The sequence below is a fragment of the Juglans regia genome, chromosome 11 (assembly GCF_001411555.2).
Source record: "Juglans regia cultivar Chandler chromosome 11, Walnut 2.0, whole genome shotgun sequence".
In the NCBI taxonomy this organism is placed as follows: Eukaryota; Viridiplantae; Streptophyta; class Magnoliopsida; order Fagales; family Juglandaceae; genus Juglans; species Juglans regia.
In genome coordinates this window covers 13,226,797-13,250,586 of record NC_049911.1, presented here as the reverse complement: position 1 = coordinate 13,250,586, position 23,790 = coordinate 13,226,797, and the positions used below count along the sequence as shown (strand labels likewise).

At 37.0% G+C, this 23,790-nt stretch overlaps 1 protein-coding gene across 1 annotated transcript; it reads left to right on the top strand.

The window, feature by feature from the left end:
* The first annotated feature begins 2,614 nt into the window (after nt 1-2,614).
* On the top strand, nt 2,615-19,677 carry LOC109000317 (ankyrin repeat-containing protein ITN1-like). Its single transcript, XM_035682864.1, has 2 exons — nt 2,615-3,271; nt 19,526-19,677. The coding sequence occupies exons 1-2, from the start codon at nt 2,677-2,679 to the stop codon at nt 19,552-19,554; spliced, it is 624 nt and encodes a 207-aa protein (XP_035538757.1). The 5' UTR covers nt 2,615-2,676; the 3' UTR covers nt 19,555-19,677.
* Nucleotides 19,678-23,790: the final 4,113 nt, after the last annotated feature.

The window sequence follows — 23,790 nt, the reverse complement described above, 5'->3', positions numbered from 1 at the left end:
CCTTTCTTCTCTTCCAAAATATCATGCTCACATGTATAATGCTAGTGGTGGTTCGGTCTTTCTCTTGAGGAGAACCCTAACTTTTAGTGAATGTGCATGTGCATGTGCAAAAAAAGGCATGGATTTGAACCTTTTCATCACCCTTTTCACTCAAGGTAGCCGTATGTGTGTTTGTGGATGAAGATGGGCGAATGGTTCTTACCGTGCGTGTTCCTTCCTCTTGGGTGGATTCACAACTATTTCACTCGTGAGATTGGTTAGATGAAGGTGGAGGATACATACACGGTGTTCAGTTGTAGAGAAATTGTGAGAAAGTGAAAATATGAAATTCTTCCCAAGGTAGTCGAGAGAGAGAGAGAGAGAGAGAGAGAGAGAGAGAGAGAGAGAATCTGAAAATCAAATGGCTAGTGCCACCTGGGTGTGTGTCTCTCTTGGGCGCCGTTCCTTGGCCTTCCCGCCTTCCCCTTATATAGACTCTAAAGTTCTCACACTCTCAAGACATAGGAAATCTCAAAGGTTGTATGCCATCTCAAAGATGAAACAAACAATACTACTCAATTCAGGAAAAATATATATACAATAAAAGATCATTTCTGATCTCTTACATGGAAACTGATAAAATTAAGATCCAAGATTCTATTTGATAAGTCACTAAAAAAATATATAAAGTAATTCGACGCTGTAAAGTAAAAAAAAAAAAAAAAAAAAAAAATTATGTTTTGTTGTTAGTCTCAATTATGAGAATGGCTATGCCCATAATAATATGGCATGATGTAATACATCAATTATTTTTGTTGTCAATCAATCTCAAAAATTTTTGTAATGTAATATTTTTGTAATGTAATATGATGTGATACATCAGTTTTGCTTTACAATAAATAAAATTTTATAATCTAAAGTACCATCCTGCCACATTACGCTAATGTGAGGTAGGTTTTCGTAAATATATTTGTGAGCTAATTATTTTAATTCCTTCAATTATTTATTAATCAGTAAATGCAGCATTGTATTTCTCTTACGCCATAACTCTCGGGCCATAGTAACTATAAGTTCCACTTCTTCGTGATTAATCTAGTCTGAAATCCCAACCCGTTAGAGCCATTTTCTAAATTTTCCTCCCACACATCAACAAAAATCCATAGCAGATGGGCAAAACCACAAGACATGTGCTAAGTCTGATTCTCCAATCCACATCCTGACAGAAGATAAATCCAAAATTTTAACAAGTTTTATAACAAATCTTATTTTTTATGAAAAATATTCTAACTTTCAATTCAAGACAGCAATCAAGGTACAAAAAGATATTAATTATGAAATAATTTGAAAATTGATTGATTGATGATCAATATATATATATGGGGAATCCTTTGAAAATTGATGACATGGTATCCAGTGGAAATGCAATACAAGGGTCAAAGTCAATGGGGAATGTTGATCTAATCGAGGTGATCACATTTAAAACAAGTCTCCCCAGCGTACTATCTTTCTAACTCTACGTCTCTTTTTTCCTTTCTGGATCGGAAGGTTTGCCATAACTCACTCGATCCATCCCTCTCACCTAGCTAACTAGCGTTAATCCTGATTCACCGTACGTATGTTGCTGATCTCCTTCATCTTCCTCTTCTTTGTTCTTCATTTTAATTTCTTGTCCAGTCTTGTAGTTGTTAATTGAACAATGCCATATATACATGACTTCGTCATCATTTTTTTTTTTTTTTTTTTTTTTTTATGTTTGTTGGTGCAGAAAATTAAGGAAACAGGAAAGAAGTGTTTGAGTTTGAAAATACGTAAGTGATTGAAAACAATAAATCTCAAATGAATAACAATATTTCTCTTTGAATTATCATAAATTTCCTATATATGCGATTGAATAGAGAATATTCATGTTCTGTGCTTTGAAACTAAAAGCAGATTCTTTCTGTATTAATCCATGCCACCCAAACAGTGAACATGACTCTTTAGCTTTCAAGTTTTAAGGAATCTTAACTAACATATGAATAATTGATTACTTCATGACCAGAATTTGATCAGCAGCAAATCAATTTTGTAACCCATGCATGCGAATCATCTAGTTTATTGAAAGTCAGACGATTTCTTGTGTCTAGCATGTCATATTTCCATTAAATTATTCAATGAGAAATTGAAATATGGTACTTATATATTGATGGAAATCACAAATTTCCCAATGATAAAAGTAATAATTCAAATCCGGAGTAAAATTAATATATATAATCGTACAAAACCCGATGATAGTTTTTGTAATTATTCCTTAAAATCATATAAAAGAGAGGCATTCCGCAAGAAGTCACTGAGAAATATTTGATAGTCTGTAACTTTATAATAGTTTATGCAGGGTGAAGGCAGAAGTATTAAAATATAAATTCAATAATAAAATTTATTAATACTTTTAGGACGATTTAATAGTTTTTTATAGTCGGTAACTTTATAATAGTTTCTAGATTATTTATTAAAATATAATTTTCAAAAGGAAAATTATGGTAATTTACATAACAATATATATATATATATATATATATATTTATATCCAAGTACTTGTACTTAATTCCTATATCAAATTCTCATATTATATATTGCTTATTTTTAAGGGAAGCTAGGATCTGAGAAACTCTTGCTTATAACCTTTGTCATCAGCAAAATCAGTCTCTTTGATATAGCATGTTGCAACTCGAGGTGATGGATCCAACGGAACTCTATAACGCTGCAGCTAAAGGTGACATGGCAGTCTTTCAACCGAAAATAAGTACTAACGACTCCAGCCTAGAGGAGCCTTGGGATATCCTCAAACCGATAACAGATGAGATCGACTCCATTCTTCATGTTGCAACAAAATTCCAACAAGAGAAATTTGCTGAAATGCTCATTGACATGAACGAATCACTGGTTGATCTAAAAAATAAGGAGGAGGATACTCCGCTACATATTGCAGCAAGGGTTGGGTGTTCAGGCATCACGAAACTCCTAATAGATCATTCAACATCTAGTATTCTCGAGATGGTGAACATGTACAAGGATACAGCATTGCATGATGCTGTGAGATATGGTCACCAGTCGGTTGTGGAGTTACTGCTTAGCCAAAAACCAGGGCTGGCTATGATGATGAATGAAGCTGGAGAATCCCCACTTTATCTGGCTGTAGACAGAAAAAATTACGATATTGCTGACTACATCCTGCAAAATGCTCCGGAATTCCCCTATGGAGGAAGGGACGGCATGAATGTGTTGCATGTAGCCACCATTCGCATGGCGACAAGTAAGTTGATTTACTGATTCACTACTAATTAACACATGCATAAGAGACATGTGATCTTTGTTTTTTTTCTTAATCAAGAAAACCATCACCTTTCATATATCAATAAAGTAGTCATTACAACACTTATATTGTAAAACAACAGAAAAAAACCCCTCAAGGCCATCTTCTATCCATACCAGCTCCTCACTAGAATTTACTGCAAACTATGCAAGAAAGTGAGCTACTCTATTCCCTTCTCTATATGTGTGTTTTAGTATCCAATTTGGATGTGTGCAAAGAATCCCTTTAATGTCTTCTATTCCCAGCATTCCTCCCTATTATTTACAACTTTAATCACCTCCAATGAGTCACCTTCAAGTATTACTTTCTGTATATTAAGTTTTGCACATAAGCATAGGGCCCTCCATAAAGCAGCAGCTTCAACAATCACAACAGATTGAATTCGATCTTTTGGCAAACACAGAGACACCTGCACATTTCCTTCCTCATCTCTAATAAACACTCCAGCCCCCATCTTTGTTTGGTTTGCCTTGAAAGCAGCATCTTAATTTACCTTTACATAGCCTTCTCTTGGAGCTTCCCATTTAACCATTATCCTCTCTTCACTGCAGCAGGTATAACTCTCTCTGCCCCCCTCTATTGTGCTTGTTGAAAATCAATGAGACTTGCTTTTGCTTGCTGAAAGACCATCCCAGGGCTACTGAATTTCCCTTAAAAATCCATCCATTCCATCTGAGCCATATATGTCGCATAACAAATACCACCAGCTCCACACTTTCCAGAGCTAGCTTAGCTAATAATTTCCTCCATACTGCAGCCAAATCCATCTCAGATGGCATCCACTTATGCACTGGACTCTCTCTCTCAGCCCATACATCCACAGCTGCAGGGCTGCTCCATAAAGCATGGCATACAGTTTCATCTTCCCTTAAGCAAATAGGACATATTGACTTCTCCACCACCTTCCTTCTGTAGAGGTTCTTTTTTGTGGGAAGACAATTGTTAAGAGCCTTCCATAAGAGATTTTTAACCACACCCAAGGTTTTAAGCTGCCATAGTTCTCTCCACCCTTCTTTAATTTTTCTCCCATCAGATGACTCCCCTTTCAAATCCTTCTTCCTACTTAGATCAAGGTGATTGGCACTCCTTACACTAAAGCACCCATTCTTAGAGTAGGCCAAAATTCTTTTATCCTCCAAGCCAGTATGACTCAGAGGAATATTGCATATTACTTCAACTTTCTCTTCATTAAATGTAGCCCTCATAGCCTCAATATCCCAACTACCACCATTCCTTAACAACTCTACCACATTTTCTTCAACATTCAGATGCTTAATAGGAGACTGCACTTGATGAGAGGGTTTGCTAGGTAGCCATTTATCCTCCCACACTTTAATGTTCAAACCATTGCCCACTCTCCATAAAAGCCCTTCCTTAAGCAGTTTCAAAGATCCCCATATAATTCTCCATATCATGGAAGGTCCATAGCCCAGCTTAGAGCTCATCACATCAAAATTCTTGTAATACTTAGCTTTTAACACCATAGCAGCAATAGAGTCTGGTTTAGTGACAAGTCTCCAACTCTGTTTTGCTAAGAGAGCAGTATTGAAACTTTCCAGCTCTCTAAAACCAAGACCCCCAACCAACTTTGCATAACCTATCTTCTCCCAACTGGCCCATTGAATCTTTTTCTCATTGTTTTTATAACCCTACCAGAATCTAGCCATAATACCATATATTTCCTTGCACAACCTCTTGAGCAACTTGAACACACTCATGTGGTAGGTAGGTATGGACTGAATAATTGCTTTGAGCAATACTTCTTTGTCAGCAGGGGATAGGAACTGATTTTTCCAATTGTTAATCTTGTGCCAACTCTGCCCATGATTCCTCTAGAAGTCTTATAACAGGCTCTTCTAACCAAAGTAGGCAATCCCAAATATTTTTCAGAGTTACTTTGCACCCTTGCCCCAAGATTTGTACAATCATTTCCTTCTCTTCCTGTCTAACTCGAGAGCTAAACATCACAGTGGTTTTTTTGTAAATTCATGCCCTAACCAGAATCTACTTTAGATACCCTTAGGATTTCCTTCACTTTCAACCATTCAAGCCACTTAGCTCTTGCAAAGATAATGCAATCATTAGCAAATAGAAGATGAGAGACCTTTATACCTCCTCTTGCAACAACCATCCCTCTTATCTCACCCTTATCCTCAGCTGAATTAATAAGACTGCTAAGCCTCTTAGCACATCAAAAAAAACAGGAAAGGGATATTGGATCCCCCTACCTAATACCTCGTGAAGAATATATAACATCACATGGCCTTCCATTCACCAACACAACATAAGATACAGATGTTATACAATCCATAATCAACCCAATCCATCTCTCCATAAACCCCATTCTCTACATGACAGCTTTCAAGTAGGCCCATTCAACCTTATCATATGCTTTTGAGATATCCATTTTAAGTGCCATACTTCCTCCTTTCCCCTTGGATCTAGTCTTCATCGAGTGCAAAATCTCATAAGCTGCTATTACATTGTCCAAGATCAACCTAGCAGGGATGAAGACTAAACCCATTAGTTAATTAACTGGTGTGTAGTTAAATATCTAGTGGGGAATTTTTTAACTGATGCTAAACCCACCTATGATTTTAACCCATATAGACACTATATGGGTCAGAGTTGCCCATTTACTAGCATCTCACACTTGTTGGTTGCCATGCCCATAAACTGTCTCCTCCTCCTGATCTCTCAACTAATTATCTATTCATATAGAAAATTAAGCATGCTACCTAGCATGAGGACAAATGATAGGAATACTATTGGTAGGCAATTAATAAGAAGTTTGTGGAATTGCCCTTATGTGGGATGGACCACGCTTGTCTCCAAGGATGCTTCAGGGGGTATTCTAGTGTTGTGGGATAAGAGAGTTGCTGACTTGATGGAGGATTTCATCGGTAAATATTTAGTAGCTTGCTCTTTCTTGAATGTAGAAGATGGTTTCAATTTGGGGTTCTTAGGAGTTACGAGCCAAATGTTGACAATAAAAGAAAACTCCTTTGGGATGAGATCACTGGTTTGTGTAGTGGGTGGGACATCCTGTGGTGTATTGGAGGTGACTTCAACGTCACTTGGTTCTCGAGTGAATGAACAGGCAACTCTTGCTTCGATACTGCCATGGCAAACTTCTCAACTCTTATTTTTGAGTTGGACTTGGTAAATCTTCCATTAGCGGGGGGAGATTTCACTTGGTCTAAAGGGAGGGCCTAGTCTAGGTTGGACAGGTTCATTGTCTCTCCTTTCTGGGATGTCCATTTCCCCAATCTTTGCCAAAAAAGGCTCTCTAGGACTTTTTATTTTTTTTTTATTTTTTTATTTAAGAGAAGGAATCACATGTCCAAGAGTGACCCCTACCCGAATTTATTAATGATCCCTCACTTGTGACGGAGGAAAACCGTGGTTACAATTACCAAAAAAAAAAAAAAACTCTCAAGACCAACCAAAAATTACAAAACAATTAACCAAACAACCAAGAAAAACCATCTAAACAGGCCTAATGAATAACACAAAAATAAAAACTACCCAACAGCAAAGTACTCGTCGCTCATATGACGAGTTGGAGAGTTCTGCAACACCCTTCCCAAATAGACACTACACAAAAAAGAGATCTTCAAAACACACAGCATCCCCTAGAGGCTTAACACCTAACCTCATGCGATTTGCACCGAATGGACGCAATGCCCCATTTGTCCATCCTAATTAAACCCCGCAGCATAGCAGGAGCATCCGACATATTCCTCCATTCCGCATCACCCACTCTTGCCCCCCATCGAGCAAGCCAATCAGCAACAGCATTCCCTTCCCTAAAAATATGAGAAACTTTGTAATCCATATCTTTAATCAGCTCCTGCAACTCCTCCCAGAAGTCCTCCAAATACCAGATTCCGCACCTGTTTTTCTTCAGCCACGACAGAACCACCTGTGAATCCACTTCAATATCCAGAGCAGACAAATTTAATTCTTTACAACGTTTTATCCCTTCCAGTAAAGCCCGTAGTTCTGCTTTGGTACTATCACCATATCCCAAATTCATTGAAAAAGCCAATAAAACAGACCCCTGCATATCTAGAATAACCCCTCCCGCACCTGAAATACCTGGGTTACCCAGGTAGCTCCCGTCCGTATTTAACTTGACTCTGCCAAGTAGTGGTTTAGACCAAGTAATGAGATGAATTGGATGATGTTGAATAGGGATAGGATTAACATTTAGACACCCGAGAATGTAAGCATCATGCTGATTAAATTTTTTAAACCTAGTCATTCCTTGACCAAGAACGCCTACCCAGTACTTGATAGAAAGCCAAATCACCTGACTTGTTTCCAATTTATTCTCCATTCGAGCAGAACATCTTCTTCCCCATAATCTCCACGAAATTATAGTAGGCAATAAACCAAGTATAACACCAATTTGAGATGAATTTGAGGCTTTCCGAAACCAGTTAATACATGTTTCACGCCATAATCTTCCAACCCGAATCCCAAACAGAGCTCCACACTTCTTCCAAATCCCAGCTGCAACCTCCCCTTCAAATAAAACATGATTTATATCTTCATACTGCCCATTCTTACAACAATTACATTTCGATGCTAGTGGAATACCAATCCTCCTAATATTATCATCAACAGCTAGAGCTCCATTCCACGCCTTCCACATAAAAACAGAAAACTTCTTAGGTAGAATGTTATTCCATATCCATTTATGTCCCTCTAGAATAGGACTTCTCACTCGAATACCTTCCCAAGCAGACCTTGTAGTAAAATCCCCACTTTCAGTTTTAGTCCATATCAGGATATCTTCACCCACTTTACTCCTTTCCAACACATTAGTGACATTTTCAGCAAGTTCCATGCCCACCAACCTCTCTAAAAACTCCACATCCCACCCATGATCAAGCTTTAAATCTTTAATTTTAAGAAGAGGGTGCTCAACCACAGGCAAGATTTCAGCAAATGGCTCTTGCGCCAACCACTTATCATACCAAAAGAAAACATTTCCATCTTTAATTTTCCATTTAGTATAATTCAAAATAGTAGGAATATTTTTTGCAATCATACACCAAAATCTTGTACCCTTTGGAGAACCAAGTAACATAAAAGGTTTATTACCTATATACTTATTCCGAAAAAAATTTGCCCAAAGAGAGTCTTCATGCATAAGCTTCCAAGCAAATCTTAAATGAAGAGCTTTTTGCATATCTTCTAATGACCGAAATCCCAAACCACCTTCTGCAATAGGCCTACATATATTCCTCCAAGCCACCCATTTTCTCTTATTCTTTCCATCCCTTTCTCCCCAAAAGAAAGAACTCATAAGCCTATTTAAAGTATGAATAATCTGTTTTGGAACACTTAAAACCGCCAGAAAATGCACAGCCATGCTAGCTAGTACATGTCTTAGCAAGATTACCCTTCCTCCCACAGATAAAAGTCTCATTTTCCACCCACTTATTTTGGTCTGAACTTTTCTTACTAGTTCCTCCAAATCCGCAATCTTGAGTTTGCCGGAGACAATGGGAATCCCCAAATATTTAAAGGGGAATTTTCCTTCCGAAAAACCAGTCAATCTTTTGAGATTCCTTTTCCTTGCTATGGAAATTTTATTAGAAAAAAACATGGCAGTTTTTTCTTTGTTGATCAATTGACCTGTCCAACTCTCATAAGTGTCCAGAACTCTTAAAATATTTTGGATAGAAGAACGACCCCCATTAGTAAAAATAACCACATCATCTGCATACATTAGATGTGATATCAACCTAGTACCACGGGCTTGAGAAAACTGACCAAACCTCTTTTCTTCCACACTTTGTTTTATAAGACGAGAAAGAATTTCCTGCAAAATAATGAACAAATAAGGGGACAATGGGTCCTCTTGTCTCAGCCCTCGACCTCCCTTGAAAAAACCCTTCGTAGTACCATTCATTAGAATGGAATACCAAGGCGTGGAAATACATTCTCTAATCAAACTACAAAAAGAATTAGAGAATCCAAAAGCAAGAAGCACTCCCATAAGAAAATCCCAATCAACCCGATCATAAGCTTTAGCCATATCCAGTTTTAACATCACATTTCCAAAACTAATTTGATTATGTATGTTATATGAGTTAAGCAAATTAACAAGAAATTGGATCATATATTAAATGTATCTCATTGGATATTCGATCGAGTTTGACAGAACCCTATTACTCTAAACCCTAACGGCCACTAATCTTGTACACATTCTGCCTAGCTCTCTAGGACTTGCTCTGACCCTTTTCCCCTCTTATTAGATTGCAGGGGTCTTCATGTGGGACGAAAATACTTTAAATTCTAGAATATGTGGTTGACAGTTAATGGGTTTTCAAAGAAAGTTAGATCATGGTAGGCCTCTTATCAAATCACAAGCACCCCTAGCTTTGTTATGGCCAAGAAACTCAAAACTTTGAAAAACGATCTAAGTAAATGGAATTGGGAAGTCTTCGTGAACATTAATGACCAGTGGGGTCCTTTATTCCAAGAGTTGCACCATCTTGATGATAAAGAAGTGGATGGGTTTCTATCAAAGGAAGATAAGGCAAGGAAAATGATCGTAGCAGCTGAGTTGGAAAAAATAACTCTTATGGAGAAGATCTCTTGGAGACAAAAATCTCGAACCATTTGGTTGAAGGAAGGGGACAGGAGCACAAAGTTTTTCCGTAGAGTTGCTAACTCTAATCGTAGAAACAATGTCATTTAGGTTCTTTATATTTTAGGTAGAATCTTGACAGATAGAGATGCTATGAAGAATCATATTGTACATTCTTTTGACAACATGCTAAAGGAATAATACCAATGGAGGCCTAAGGTAGATGGACTCGTTTTCGATGCGATTGACCAATCAAGTGCAACTTGGTTGGAGAGGTCCTTTAAAGAGGATAAGGTGCTTAGCGTGCTTAAAAGGATGGATAAAGACAAAGTACTGGGCCCAGAAGGCTTCACAATGGTATTCTTTCAAGCTTGTTAAGACATTGTAAAGGAGGATCTCATGAAGGTTTTTCTCTAATTTCACTCTTTTATGAAATTTGAGATGAGTCTTAACGCCACTTTCATCGCCCTAATCCCTAAAAAGGCAAGGTCAGTGGAGGTGCAAGATTTTTGTCCCATAAGCTTGGTATGTGGGGTCTAGAAGATCATCTCAAAAGTTCTTGCTAAGTGACTAAGTGAAGTTATTGGGAAGATCATCTTGAAGTCATAAAATTCTTTCATTATAGGAAGACAAATTCTTGACACTGTTCTTATTGCAAATGAATGCTTGGAGAATAGAGTAAGAGACGGCACCGCAAGTATCATGTGTAAATTGGATATGGAGAAGGCGTTTGATCATGTGAACTGGAATCTCTTGTTTTATATTCTTGGCAAGCATGGCTTCGGGAAAAAATGGTGTCAATGGATAAAATATTGTATCACAACTGTCAGATTCTCTAGTTTGCTCAACGACACTCTCGAAGGCTTCTTCAACAGTTCTTGGGGTTTGAGATAAGGAGACCCCTTATCCCCATTGTTATTCATTATTGTGATGGATGTGTTGAGTAGAATCATGGAAGGGTGGTGGACAGGGGCTTCATTTCAGGTTTCTCGATGGGTGATTCCTCACAAGGTATCATATCAGTCACTCATCTCCTTTTTGCCAATGGTACGTTGATTTTATGTGACCCAGATCCTAATCAGATTCGCTCCCTAAGAACTCTTCTTCTGTGTTTTGAAGTTGTCTCAGGTCTTAAAGTGAATTTATCTAAGTCTAAGATTGTCCCAGTTGGTTTGGTTAATAATCTAAATGAAGTGGCAGCCATTTTGGGCTGCAAGGTGTCATCCTTGCCTATGAAATGCTTGGGACTTCCTTTGGGAGCTCCTCATAAATCCAAGCCAATGTGGGATGGGATTTTTGAGAAAATTGAACGCAAACTGGCGGGTTGGAAGAGAATTTACTTGTCTAAAGGCGGTAGAATCAAACTTATTAAGAGCACTTTATCCAATCTCCCAACATACTTTCAATCCTTGTTCCCCTAGCCTGTAATGGTGGCAAATAGATTGGAGAATCTTTACTGTGATTTACTATGGGGAGGGTTAGAAGATGAGAAAATTTTCATTTAATCAAATGGGATAAAGTCTGCACTCCTTTGTCTTGTGGTGGTTTGGGGGTTAGGAAATTGAGAATCTTTAACAAGGCTCTTCTTGGTAAATGGCTATAGAGGTATCATCAGGTAGGGGATGCTCTTTGGAGAAGTATCATCGATACTAAATACAGGAGCATTTGGGGGGATTGGTGCTCTAATGCAGTAACAGGGGCCTAAGGAGTGGGGGTTTGGAAATCCATTCGGAATGGATGAGAGGACATACTCCACAAGTCTTGTTTTAAGGTGGGAAGGGGTACACGAATCAGATTTTGGCATGATATTTGGTGTGGTGATGCAGCCTTTGAAAAGTGCTTTCCCCGCTCTTTATAGGATTGCATCAGATAAAGAAGCTTTCGTGGCTGTTAATATGAGCATCACTGCTAATTCTCTGCACTGGGAGGTGAATGACATTGCTAACTTTTACAATGTATTATATACGATGAAAGTGCAACCCGGAAGAGAGGACAAGCTACTATGGACACTCACAGGGAACAAGAAATTCTCAGTCCACTCTTATTACAAGGTATTAATGGTTAACCCCTCCAATGCCTTCCCTTGGAAGAGCATTTGGAGGAATAATGCTCCCTTCAAAATAGCTTTCTTTGGCTGGTTGGCATCCCATGGGAAATTATTGACCACTGATAAGTTGAAAAAGGGCGGCTTCTACTAAACAAATTGGTGCTTCATGGGTAAACACGGTAGTGAATCAACAGATCACTTGCTTCTCCATTGCGAAGTAGTAAAAACTTTATGGGATGACATCTTCACTAGGCTCGGTATAGCATGGGTTATGCATAGGAGGGTGTTGGATTTATTGTGGTGTTGGAGAGGGATTCGGGGTCATCGTAATATTCCAGTTGTTTGGAAGATGGAGCCCCTATGTTTAATGTGGTGTACATGAAACGAAAGAAATGGTTGATGTTTTGAAACTAGGGAACGTTCTCTGGATGGTTTTAGGGCATTCTTCTATTGGGCTTCATCCATAGTATGGAATGAAGCGAGCTTTAATGACTTTTATGCTACTTTTCGTAGCAGGTAGTTTATAATTAGGCTTTTTTCTTGTATATTTCCTGTGTACTTGAGCATTGTCTATTTACGTGGATCAATAAAACTTCTTACTTATAAAAAAAAAACTATCATCTAACTAATATAATAGTTTACTCATAAAATCGCATAATGACCTAGACTAATTGATCTCCTAAGGTCACGGATCTTTAATCAATCCCGTAGGAGTTTATAACTCAAAGAGATTCTTGACCTCATAATATACCGCTGCCAGTACATAGGAACGTGACAAAATCTCAATCTTACCATTCTCAGTCAATCAAGTACTTCCTCAAGGATGCCATAAAACATTCAATATAATGATTCATATTTGAACTAAAACAATAAACCCCAAGATATATAATCCAATTGTATAAACATAACTGACATGTTTAATTTATAAATCTCCACTTACAATACATCTATACCCTTTTCTAAAAGTGATCCTTAGTTTTTGTGCAGTCATTGTAAAAGTGATTAGTTAACGATTAAAATTTCTTAAAAAATTCTCTTCTAAGCCTATAAATGATAGAAATTTTAGTTTTGCCCTTAATATCCTATTTAATTACAGCTTTGCCATGGGGATCGTGTGAGTTGTAGTCCCCAAACAACATGGTTGTTAGAGATCCAGTTCCCTATACTCCCCAAATCTCTAAATTTTAGGGAATCATCTTAATTTCTTTGACAAAAAAAGTACTTAATTCATCCAGTTCCCTATTTTAATATATAAGTAGGATGTGAATAGTGGCTCTTTATATTATGAGAGTCTCATCCCCTAAATCAATTTTTATATATATTTTATAGGGAATAGTTAAAGATGTAGAAATAAAGTAGTAGAAATAATAATAAAGAAAGAATAAAAAATATTATTTTAATAAAATAGAGAAATCATGAGAAATAAGATGTAGGAGGTTTTTTAAAGATGAGTAAAATTTAAGAGAAAATTATAGGAAATTTCTAGCTAAAATTTAGGAAAACTTATAGAAATCAGATGTGAATGCTCTCAGCGGTGGAGGAATGGAGGTCATAGAAGAGAAATTGGAGAAGCTACGATTGATTGTCGGAAGAGGAAATCTCATCCCGAGAGAGTTAAAAAACAAAGGTGATCCGAGTCTTGTGGGAAAAGTCTTCTATGAGAGAAGTATAGGGAAGGAGATAATCGGAGCGACAATGGCTAATTAAGGTGTGGAGAGTTAGTAAGCCAGCAACATTTCAAGAGGTGAGAACCAACATTTTGTCATCACCTTTGCATCTCGTGCTAATAAACAAAGGGTTTGGGATGGGAAGCCTTGCCCCTTGGCTCTTTGATAACAGCTTCTTTTTCCATAACCTGTTTTATTCATTTATACAACCACATAAGATGAGTTTTAAAATGGAGACATTTTGGGTCCAACTGCATGATTTGTCTTCGGCTTGTATGATGAGCCACTACTTATACAACCACTACTTATTCACGCATCTGACCTAAAATAATGGATCCCTCAATCAACTACTACTTATTCGGCTTGTATGGTTGGATAATAGAAGATGCGGCAGTTGGTATTTGGAGGATTTTTGGGAGGAATTGCAACTTTTGCTCACTAATATGGATATAAGGTTTATGCACGTTCATAGGGAAGGAAATGCGGTTGCGGATTGGTTAGCTAGAAGGGGGGCAAGAGAAGGTGAAGTGGAATGGAAGAATATGAGTGAGATCCCTCCTCTGTTGCGGGGTTTGATCAGAGTAGATAAATGGGGTCTTCCTTCAATTAGGCGGAAGAGCTAGATGGGTTTAAGTGGTGCGGAAGTGTTGCCAGTTTGTTTATGGGCTCTTCTGCTGGTTTTCCTTCGCGCAAGTACCTGATACATGGAGGCGTTGTTCGGTTTTGTGTCTCTTTTGTTCTGGTTTTGATTTTATAGGCAGGTTTTTGGTATTGTTAGTATGGGTCTGATGTTTTTAGGTGGTCTTGTTAGGTTGGTTTTGGTTTTGTTTAGTTGGATACACGGGATGGTTTTATGTGTGGTTTTTGTAAATCCCGAGTGTCGGTTTTGTTATCACGGTTTTCCTCCGCCATAAGTGAGAGTTATTAATAAAATTGAGACGGGATCACTATGAGGTAGCTTCCGATTCTTCTATAAAAAAAATGGATCCCTCAATCAATGATATATATATATATATTAGAACTCATAAAATAACAATAAATTAAAAGGTAGAAACCCTTAAAGCATATTTTCATACATTCTTGAATTTTGTCAAGCTAAATCAAACCGTTGTGATATGGTTTTCTATCTCTCCCATAGATTTTCTGCCGAAGGCAATTGAAAAATGGCCATCTTTGGCCTCTGAAGCTGATGACTTTGGGTGGACTCCTCTTCACTATGCTTCATATAACATTGACAATGTTGGAGCTGTTGAACTGTTATTGAAAGCTGATCGTTCCGCAGCATTCAAAAAGGACAAGGAAGGGATGTCTGCTCTCCACATTTCGGCGGAGAGAGGCCACATCAATGTAACCAGAAAACTAATTTCAGAATTGCCAAGTACATGCGAATTGTTGGACAATAAAGGTCGCACGCCTCTTCATCTTGCTGTGGAAAAGGGAAAAAACATCAAGGCTATCAAATTTATGCTTCACTTACTACCTGTAGATCTCATAAATAAGCGAGATAGCAATGGCAACACACCTATGCATCTGGCCAGCATCGATGCATCGACTGTAATGGCAGCGATGCTATCACGTGATAAAAGAGTGGACAGAGGGGCTATCAACAAGGAAGGCCTAACGCCCATTGACATTATTAGATCAAGAATACAGCGTAAATGGTTTGAAAAGGTATGATCGATGGATTTGGCTTAGATTAAATTCTTCTTATAAATTAGATAAATTGCATAGGAGACACGTATCCTATCCTATACACGTCCTGTTATGAGACATATGCCTCATATCGTACAGATCCACACCTATCGACCTTCCCCATGACCCATATACATATATGTATGTATGTATGTATATATATATAATAAGTGCTAGATCCATAAAGAAGCTCACAAAAGTAGACTCATAAACTAACTTAACTTAATGTGATATGTTAGATATATCTTACTGTTAAAAGAACTTTACAATATTATATATCTCATCAAGGTATATCAGTTTATGCTTTTACTTTTATGAGATCCCTTTATAGATAAAGAACTTCCCTATAAATATAATTATATACATGTGCATGCTACTAGTGATTTGCTAAAAAGGTACAAAATTCTTTCAATGTGAAAAATTTATTCTCGTGTCAATATAAGAAAGCATTACTATACAACAACACATCAAGTTAAATGATGGGGTTGTCAATCATCATTATTATGCATTCTTATCCGATGATTTTGGATTTTAATAAAACTTTACGAGCCATTTTTGCTTGTACTTCTCGGCTACTTTTTAGTTTTTGGAGAATTTTGTGAGCCCCTTTTTTGGAAATGCTTCAAGATTTACCACATTGTCAACCAAAATGCTTGTTGCACCCATTTTTAAGCTGACTGCTTGGATGTTTCTGTTCTCATCATAAATCATGTCTTTGCTAGAATTGATATTGTCTTGTGTTTCCAACTAGGAAAGACCTCTAGGGCTAAAACATGGACTTGATGCTTAATTTTCCAATAAATGTCTTTGCTATGTCTATTGTCTACAACTGGTGCCTTTGCTCTTGTATCTCTAATAAGCCTATGTGATAGTGTACGTAGATAAATGGATATTAAGGTGTATAGGGAATGAAATTTTCTTGGTTGCGAGTGCATAGAATTTGCAGAGTCAAATGCTCGAGTTCGGGAGAATCCTTAGTGGCATGAAAATAGAAGTTTGGTATGATATCTAGAGATTCTAGCCCCGTTTGAATGTTGAGCTGAGTTGAGATGAGTTGAGTTTTTTATAAATAGTAGTGAGTTGAGATGATGGAGTGAGTTTTGTGGAGTCCACCTAAGATGATTTTAGATGTATTTGGATGTTAAGATAAGTTTAGATATATTTATGTGAAGTTGAAAAAGGTTGTGGGTCTCGCATGTAAAAATGTGTTGATTTGAAAAAAGTTGTGAGTCCCATGTGTAAAGAGGTTTTGAATTGAAATGAGTTTAGTGATTTGAGAGTTGGGTGTTTGAATGTTAGACTCAGTTTAAGATTATATTAAACTGAGATCAATCCAAATTACAAACGTGGCCTAAAAATCCCAAATGCAGCAAAAGTATTCCTCCCGCAAGCTTGTCTCAACAAAGGTGAATCTGTTTAAAATGAAAATCAATAATAGTCCCACTTTTTCCATCTACTTAACACTACTAGAAACTATAGGGCGTGCTTTATGGGATTGATCTCCAAGAAAAAAAAGAGTTGTTAGCGATCTGGTTCTAGATGCAACTACTGCTGAAACACTGGCAGCCCTATTAGTTGCTTTTAATTGCTTCGATTTCATAGACACTGTTATTCTAGCGATGGATGCACCACAAGCATTGGAGGCCATAAACAAAGAATTAAAGTTGAACAATGGAGCAAAGCAGGGAACCTAACAGAAGATATCAAGAAAAATGTCTTTATTTCATACCTGGGTATTTTTTATTGAGTGAAATCCATTTATTTAATTACTAAGTAAATCTTAGAATCCATTAGAAATGAGAATCTATAAGAACCCTTTGCAAAATAAAATCAGGAGTAGTACTATTCTACCAAACAACAATGTTTTCCATGTACACCTCTAGCTTGACGAGCAACTAGATACATTGTCTCAATGCCTTCCTACCCACATGAAGCATGCACTTCATGATGTTGGATGTTTGGATGCCAAAAATGTTTGAAATATTTGAGAATTGTGAGAATATGCTTGAGAATAGGTATTGGTTAAGGAGAGAGAAAATACTGAATAAAAATATTTTTTTAAATAGATATTGTATTAAAGTTTGTGAAAGTTGATAGATAAAATTAAAAAGTTCTTTAAATATAGTTTTTTAAAATTATTTTTATTTTGAAGTTTGTAAAAGTTGTATTGATTGTTGTGTTTGAGTAATGTCTAGGTATTGATTAGAAGAAAAGTGATGCAAAAGTTTTTTATGTTTGAGTATTAATGTTTGAGAACGAAGTTATCAGAAATTTTAGAAATTTTGTAAATTTTAAAAATTTTATGTGTTGCCAAAGTTGTGGTCAATTATAGGCCTTATTCTCAACAAGTTAGGCAAGGTTTCCTTTATAGCTTCAATAATAGTTAAGGAGTTTCCTTCCAATATCACCTCACAAATGCCTATATTACGCACCAATTTGTGACCCTCTAAGTGATGTTAGGGCTTCATCAGTATCTGCACGCTCCACTACTTCCTCCCTTTGGCTCGTTGCCATCATCACCTCTCCCTTTTCATCACGAAGTATAACACCTACACCTACTCTCCCTTTTCAAATTCTGTACAAAGAGTGTCTGGTAGGAATGGATCTCTGCTGCCATGTTGTTTACTTCACACCACCTCCCATCTATGTTCTTGAGTCCATTAACGAAATTTCTTCGCTTTCTTTGTGAAGCTTTATGGTGAAAAAATATGTGCGTTGTTCAGGACCCCTGGATCACTAGCCATGAAACTCTTGACTTCTGCCTCCAAATGATTTCTTCTTGTTCCAGCAACTCGTTAATCTCATGCCTAAGCTGATTCGACATATTACAACTGTCTTTGGTTTGACTGGTATTCTATAAATGAGCAAATTCCTACTGTTTTAGTTTTAGAACTCTCCGTACATTCCCAAAACTACACCTATCCCATTGCAAGAGCTTTTTTCCATAGGTCTCAAGAGTAGAGAGCACATCTCCTCCACTTCTAAATGTTAACTTCTTGTTCATTCTTCCCTCCAAGTCTTCACACTCCTTCACACCAGGGGCTAATGGATTAGCTGATCATGCTATGGCTAAGAATGCCTTGAGCATTTCTGATGATAGTATAGGCAAATAATATTGAGGAAGAACCTATTTATATTTAGCCAATTATAACAGCTGTGCGTTTATGATTAATGAAACATGCATGATGTTCTTATGTTTTTGTTTTGGGAAAAAAAAAAAAAAAAAGTCTTGATTTCCTTGTTTTTATCAAATGAAAATGAATTTCCTCTTTCTAACCACAGGCCTTGTTTGATTGTTATATATTCCCTTTTATATGTCATATTTAGCTAACATCCGGTTTTCTTAACATCAATATATAGATCGATGTTTGTGGCCAGTTCTTTCATACGAAAATGGCTATTTCTTGACAAAATGAGTTTGTTTTCGTCGCAAATAATCCATCATAAATACTTATTTTTCTTATAGTGAACTATCTTCCATTATCCAAATATGCCTTCACCATCTACTTTTCTAAATATTTGCCAAATTTTAGCTAACCCCATGCACTTGTTCTATTCACTTTAATTATTAGAAGACACCGCATAGATATCCACTCTCAAATATATTTAGATCTATTCCATTTAAATTTTTTTCCTATTCTGTCTTTCTTTATATACTTTTGTTCCGAGTGAGTACATATATACATCATGAGAAATTTAACAAATTGAAACATTTAATATAAAATTAGAACCATGTCCGAACTTTGAAGAATATATAAAAATAACAGTATGATCCTTTCAATCCTACGTAAAATTAAGCTGTATATTACACTCATTTTTCTATGCATACATACATATATAATATACATGTATTACAATTTAAATCATGATGAAAACTTTAGGAAATATATGTTTTGGATGGCATTTGTGTACGAATCTTTGAGTTTTCTATTTTTGGTAAAATGGTTTTGATTTTTTTCTTCATCTTCAAAACCAAAATCAATTTAGAGATAGGAAATCAATCTTGTCTTGTAGGAAATGGGACCCTAAAAGATCAGGTACGTGCTGAATGGTACTTGATTAGTTCGAAACTCCCTGATCACATGGTCCAAACCAATGCAGTACTTCATCATAATCTCCGCGTAATGTCTTCATGAAATACAGCCTTTCTAATCAGTATTGACTGTTTCAACTATTCATAGATGACGGTCATCCCGAAATTGGAGGCTAGAGGCTTTCTACCAAGTTTGCGAGGAGTAGTGGCTGGAAGAAGTATGGAAGTGCAGACCATTGGGACTGGAGAACCACGAACCCAGAGTAATGAAATAGCAAAACATGAAGGAAACGGTTTCTCTACGAAAGGGGAAACAAAACTCAAGTCACTTTATTCTCATGCTGAGGATAACGCTAGAGTTGGCTTAGTGGTAGCCACTTTCGTTGCCACTGTCACCTTTGCAGCTATTTTCACCGTACCTTACAAGAAAGCTGGCACAACATCATTTCAGAAACTGGCTTTCGGCTTATTTGTAACGTCTAATTCCTTGGCATTTGTTTTCTCAGCTACTTCAATGATTCTCCACTTGCAGGGTTTTAGAATGAAAAAAGCTCCGTCTGTATTCCGAACAATGATATATTTTTCCCAGAAATTAATTCCATACGCTATTTATGGAATGGTGATAGCTTATGGTTCAAGCTTATATGCAGTCGTGGCTCATGAATACCCGATTCTTGCTTATTCGGCTACTGGAATAGCTTGTCTCTTCTTTGTGGGCCACGCTTTCGTCATCTATATGTTGTCAGGATTCACTACTTATTTCACTGTATACTAGACTGATCACTGATGTAACCTGATATTTATGAGACGGAATTTAGTCGGAACAAATTATCTACAGTGTCATTGTCCGGCAAAAAGTACTCATGAATTTATCTTTGTGACTAAAATTATGTTTTATTTATGTGACTAAAAGTACTCATACTTATGGCATTGTTTTCTCAATCTCTTGGTAATATTCTCTACGATATGAAACTTTAATTTATGGAGCAATTAACTGAATTATTGGTTAACAACCATCTAGAATATATACATGATTAATCGTGGTTATTGATTCGGAGATTCATCAATTCAATAATGGGCAATACACTTGCTACTTAGGATTCTAATTTTCTCTAATTGCATCACTGTTACTATGCAATTATTTTTAATTAACTATTTCAACTTAATTTCTGTTAAAATCTATAAGAAAATCTGTTATTGATTGATAGACTAATATTGTACAACGTATTTAGGGAGAAAAACTAAATCTGTATTTATTGGGCGAGACCATTGCTATGGCGAAAGATGATGAAGTGCTACTAGAACTGCTGATGCAATTTTCTAGCATGACGGGACCCTACAATATGGTCGAATGAGTCATGGTGATGGCTTGGGCGTTGACACAATGCTCGAATACTCATTTATAAAAAAAATAATAAATAAAGCATATAAAATGAAAATAAAGATAGAGACGTAGAAATTTAGGTGGTTCGGTATAGAAGTCTACGTCCACGTGCCTTTTGGAGCTAAAATTTACTATATTTGGTGATCATACAGTTTCTCATGCCTCAAGTAGCTTTCAGTACAATAGAGAAAATATGGTTGAGCAAGGATTGAGGAAGTTGTCATCCCTATAGAAATCTGGAGGGTGAGAATCCCCAGAGAGCGTAGAGGAGTGTGTAGATCTGTAGAGATTCATTCCTTTTATAGAGGCCTCCAACCTTTTTTGGAGTAGCTGAGTTCAACTCGCTTTAATTCATTTTCACCTTTTTTATGTTAGTCAACCACTTTTGACTTTATCTCTTTCTTATATTATTTCTTCATTTTATTCCTAGCAATGAGCTGGACCTTAGTTCATTTTATATCCAACAAATTCTCACGGTTCTTGCAGTTAACTTGCCCAACAAGATTGTCTTGAGAATCTTCAATATAAAATTTAACCATGACAGAGAACCAATGAGAATTGTAAGAAATAAATTATAGAGATTTGTCCCTGATTTTTCGTTATTGTGAGATGCAATGAAGATACCCCTCTAGGATGTTTGATTGTGCATGTAACGCCCCAAACTCGGGTGGCTTGGAGAATTACTACTTGTCACTCATAAACATGTCTCCCAACACATCCAAAGAAAAATTCTCCAAAAACTTTATAAATGAAATCAATCTAAAATCTTCTCAATAATCTCATTACAAACTCCACACAAACTTTAATGCAATAATAATAAATCAAAGGGGTCCATAACCTCCCGGTAATAGTAACATACCAAACTGAAAACACCATAGGTCCTACTAAACCCAAACATATAGTTAAAACTCAAAGGCATTAAAAACTAAGAACGTCAAGAGTCCTTATTCCAACTACATCTCCTCAGCTTAACCATGTTCACCAATCTAATCCAGGTCCTCATTTGGACTCTCCACATCATCTGAAAAATATTATCATGATAGGGGGTGAGTTATCACAACTCAGTAAGCAGAAATCATATGCTAGCGTGCAAACATGAGTATTTATAAAGTAGAGTATGCAGAATAAAATATTTTCCAGAGTTATCATGCAGAACAGAACATATTTTCAAAATAACAGAGCGATGGTTTTAAAACAAGTAAAACTCATGGTACTTTGGCATAACATAAACTGAGTATCATCATCAGATCAAAACAGAGCATCAAACAGAGCAAAGACCATGTTTCACCCCCGTGGTAGGGTTGTGCTAACCCCGGTGGCCAAACCAGGCAGAGACAGAGGTGAAATCTTTCTTTTATTCTTCTCGGAGCCCCGAGTGTGCACACAGGAAAGACCACAATAAAACCACTTTGTTTCCAAAGTGGGTGCACTCAGAGACAGAGAAGTTGGTACCAACCCAAACAGAGCAGAGCATAACAGAGCAGAGCAGAGCAAAGCAGAGACAGAGTCAGATACGAAAACCAGTACACCATGCCAAAGGTTTTCACATGTTATATCAAAATAATACAGAGTACCAAAATAGAATCAGAACAGTTTGCACACGCTGAACACAAAAGTCAGAACAAATAAATGCACAACTTTTCATATTCTCAATATCGCTCTTTTCCAGATTTCAGAAATCACATGACAGAATTTAGCTCATGTCTACATAATGCATGTCAGAATATATTTTCCTTTTTCACACAGATTTCATGAATAATGCAGATAAGAGACCGAGGTTGATCTTTGTTTTCACAAGTTCCCAACACAACACAAATTATGCAAGTTTTCATAAAATCAACCACAGTCTTATTAACTTGTATAAAAACCCAGCATAGGAACCCCGCTTACCTGACTCTTGTAGCGTATTATCTAAGCCTCGAAAATGACCTCTATTAGTCTCGTCACCTATTCATAAAACAAAAACATATAAACTAAGTATTAAAAGATAATAACACAACCTCCATCTAAATAATTAAAACCCACAATTTAACACACTAAGTCAACTACTTAATAATATTGAACAGCCCGCATTCCCACTCAAGAACCATGTACTAGTCTTTGCTTTTATCCTAAACACTCTCCAAGACCAATGCCAACTATTAAACAGAGTAACAATCTTACCAATGGTCGAAAATACTAACCAACAGCACAAAGAAACACAGTACCTAGTCAACCCGAGTATTAAAAGACAAAAGGCATAACCTCATCTAATCAAAAACAACAGAAATCCTTCCCACGCTCCAACAATTAAAGACATAAATTTACACCATGAAGAGTATGGTTCACGGCCTCCTTACCCGATCAACAGAGTTCAAAGCCAAGCCACAGCAAGGAGATTAAACACAAAGCGGACAGAAGTGAAACAAAGTGGCTTGTAAGAGAAAGAACGTCAACGTGGGGTTTCGGAGTGGGGAAGAAAACAACGGCACCGCCTGGAACAAATCAAATGTCGAAATTGCATAAAACCAGAGAATAAAGTACAGGGAAGGCATCGACCTGAGAGCAAAGAGAGAGATTTACCTGAAGACTCACCACGCACAACACCCAGACACACAAACGCAACCCAAACCTCACGGCCAAAACAGAAACTGCAGAAACAGAGGATAACTCAAACCAAAAACTAAGGATCAGAAACTGCACAGTTTTAGTAGATGAAACCGAAACCTAAAGGGATGAGAAGGAAACACTTACCAGTCGAAAAAATGGAGGGATGAGAGGTACTGCTCACCGACTTGCAGAGGAAGAACCGAAACGTGAAAATGGAGAGAAAACAGAGTGTAGCAGACGGCAACTCACTGGAATAAGATGCAGCGCAAGAGAGAAACCGCAACAATGAGGAAATATTCGGAACCTCAAATCAATGCCAACAAATGAAAATGAAGAAGAAACCGAGAGAAAATAAGGAGACGTGGGAGAGAAGGAGAGGTCTGGACGTGAGAAAGAAAAATAAAATCAGAAACTGAAAGAGAGAATGAGGGAGAAAGAAA